The 3096-nt window shown below is 36.2% G+C and overlaps 1 protein-coding gene across 1 annotated transcript in view; it reads right to left on the bottom strand.

Moving 5' to 3' along the window:
- Nucleotides 1–855: 855 nt before the first annotated feature.
- The window catches only part of LOC103810330 (endoribonuclease Dicer-like), a gene marked incomplete at its 3' end in the record, with an annotated part of 10483 nt that continues 8242 nt past the window's right edge, over nucleotides 856–3096 (bottom strand). Inside the window, exons 3-5 of the mRNA XM_009083230.1 lie at nucleotides 2453–2642; nucleotides 1410–1572; nucleotides 856–986 (exon numbers count right to left, since the gene is read on the bottom strand). Of these exons, the coding sequence (XP_009081478.1) occupies nucleotides 856–986; nucleotides 1410–1572; nucleotides 2453–2596 (438 nt within the window). The remainder of the gene's footprint in view (nucleotides 987–1409; nucleotides 1573–2452; nucleotides 2643–3096) is intronic.

Below are 3096 nucleotides of genomic sequence, written 5' to 3'. Positions count from 1 at the left end.
GTCATATGCCTAGAAAAAAAATAAGAATACACTAGACTATACAGAAGAAATGTCATTAAGCCCATACTAATTTAGTGTCCCTTATGAGTCCCATAGAGTCCCAGGTCTCTGGCAATAAAGATAAGATTTTCATAAGCTCCTAACCATTTGCAGCTGTAACAAAAGCAGGATGTTACTGCAATTCTTTATTTCTTGTACACTGACACAGACAAGAACAGTGGCTTGATGAAATAATGTACTACTTTTTACACTAACTTTGAACTCCACTAAGTATAGTAATGCTTTCTCCTCTACAGAGTCCCTCAGACATATTTCATAGATGACTACTAAGCACCAGACAGAAAAAAGCCCAAATGAGAAATATTTGCATTACTGCAAGATACTTAGGTCAGCATAAAAAAATTATACTAGAAAGGTTCTAAGAACCACCAAGGAAACAGTAACATTATGCTAAAGATTTTCCATCTGAAAAGAGTATACAGAAAAGTTGTTCAAGTGGACAGAAATAAAAGGTCAAAGACAATATGCTGCATCACCAGTGAACATTTAATTTCATAAAATATTTTTACCCAATATTTAATAAAGTTTTAATGGCATTTAAAGTATACTCTGCACACTCAATTTCTTCTGCAATCATTGTCATCATGAGTCACGGAGGCTGAAAAACTACTAAAAGGACAAGTCTTTAAAACCCTGAGACTGCCTCTAAGTGTTTTGTGTCAAGATTAATGTACAGATAGTAACAATATGCTGAATTGATTTTAGAAAAAAGTGAATGCATATTGAGAAGAAATCACTTCTGATCAAGCCTAACCTACTGCACACTTTACTTACAGTTTATACTTAATACATTACCTGATGCTTAGAGAATTCCTGACTCCACTTCTCTTTTGTCCATGATTCAGTTATCTCTACACTTGAATATTCTCCCACTTTAAGGTCTGAATGTGTCCTGACAGCTGACACTTGCTGAGCAACTTGATTTGCTTAAGAAAAAAATAATATCTCATTCACATAAAGGTCTTTTCATACATTCATTTTCAAGATGTGTCATATTTCCTAGCACCACATTTCCTAACATCATCTTTATCTTAAACTAATGTTAAACCAGGTGTATGTGGCAACTGCCTCTATGTAAAACCACATGAAGAAAACAGGTAACTGAAGGTAACTTTCCTTTGAAAAGGTGACTAAATTGCACTTTGGATTCTATGTCTTTAAAACAGAAAACAGAACATGTCACATAAAATCGATTATAAACAAAAGATGAAAGGTATCACATCCTTGTTGCTGAAGGCCTTATGCAAACGCTTCTCCCAAATTTGCTTTCACACAAATTCTACTACAGAATATTCCACGGAAATATTAGCAGTGTGTTTAGGAACTTAGTATAACTCTTCTCCTCTTACCTGAGTTGACCAAGAACACAGTTCTCTTTCCATTTTTGTTGAAATCTCCCCTGATCTGATAGGACAGCTCTTTAGTGAGTAGTACTGCAATAAAAGTCTTCCCTGAGCCAGTGTTTAAGCAGACTATTGTATTATGATCCAAAGCTGCTTCAAGCAGTTCAACCTAGGTTTAAAAAATAATAAATGTCCTTACTTGAAGCAATGCAGTGAAAAAGCTGACAAAAAGTGACAACACAAGGGATAAATAAACTATAGACAAGTCAATTGTATCTCTTGAGATCTTTCCAGTGCCATCCAATCAACATTTCTTTCAAACAATGTATTGTCACAACCTTCCATTACTATTAACGCACTACATAGGGTCTAGCTTCTAAATCTAAAACCCTTCACTACCACACTTCACTCTCAGGTAGCTTTGTAACTGTATCTTTTTAACAGATGATTCTGTTGCTAGATACATTGTGTGAAGAAAGAAGCTTCAGCTTTTAAATCTAATTGCACACATCAGTTTAGCCAAATAAGTGCATCAGCTCAGGTAATCCAAGATCCTCAGTAATAACTCACAAAACACTGGGTTTCAGGCACCTCTGCAGTGCAAAGAGAACCGAAGTTCTAGAACTCAGAAACAGTTTTCCTTAACAAAGTGATAATCAGAGTATCCTGATTGGATTTATGACCTTACAGAGCTGCTTTGACCACTGTGTGAATTATAAATAAAACTTACTGTGTAGAACATGTAAGCAAGAAGAGGAAAGAGACCTGATGTATGCACAGTTTACTCTATTTGCCCCCAAGAGCATTCTGCAGAGAGCAGCAGGAGAACACTCAGCTTAAGAGTTGTTCTGCTCATTAGAACAAACTGAGAACAGGGAATGGGGTGTATCAGAAATGCAGAACAAAGCTAAACTACAGAATTAGCTCCCAACAGGTGGAGCTGAGAGACATGCCTGGACAGTGTGCAACACTGCACATTCTCCACCTGCTCTGGTGCTTTTTCCATTAAAGGATTTCAATCTACCTTTTTCTAACACTGTCACTAGTACCTGATATTTTCTTGGCGTGTAAATGTTATCATGAATTGCTTCTTGTTGCCATGGTAGTCCAAAAAATGGACCCATTGGGGAGGAAGCAGGGGTCATGAGCTGCAGTCCCGCCATGCTGAGGGATTGCAAAGCAGGGCTTTTCATTCATTCATCCAGTGTTTCTTTCATTGCATTTTTGTTCCAGCACAGCCTACTATGAGAAGAAAAAGAAACAGTATTAGATACAGTTGTAATCTCAAGCAAGAAAATTTATTCTAAGGACATTACTTGATTTTACTTACAGAATTGGTTCTCCTACTACTTTCAGCAAAAAACATTAGTTTTAAATTTACAGACACTCTTGCACTGAAAGATCTGTTGTTAGCAAAGTACCACAGAAATTCAAAAGGAGCTGTACTTTACATGGCAAAGTTCATTCTAGGCATGTGGATATACACACATACACTTCAGTCTAAAATTCCATTTATGTTCCAACAGAATCCTACTTAAATGACCTTTAAGCAAATTTTTAACAACTAAAGCTGTTTTAGCTTTACTTAGGAAAGAAGAAGACTGATTTTCTAGAGCATATGCATAAATAAGTATGAGATTTTTCCTTTCTCTCCAACTAAAAAGTCTCTATGACCAGTTAAAGCTTTGCATGC

Source organism: Acanthisitta chloris, unplaced genomic scaffold (genome assembly GCF_000695815.1).
Source record: "Acanthisitta chloris isolate BGI_N310 unplaced genomic scaffold, ASM69581v1 scaffold44569, whole genome shotgun sequence".
NCBI classification, from domain to species: Eukaryota; Metazoa; Chordata; class Aves; order Passeriformes; family Acanthisittidae; genus Acanthisitta; species Acanthisitta chloris.
The sequence above is the reverse complement of the archived record's forward strand: the minus strand, read 5'-3'. Positions and strand labels throughout refer to the sequence as shown.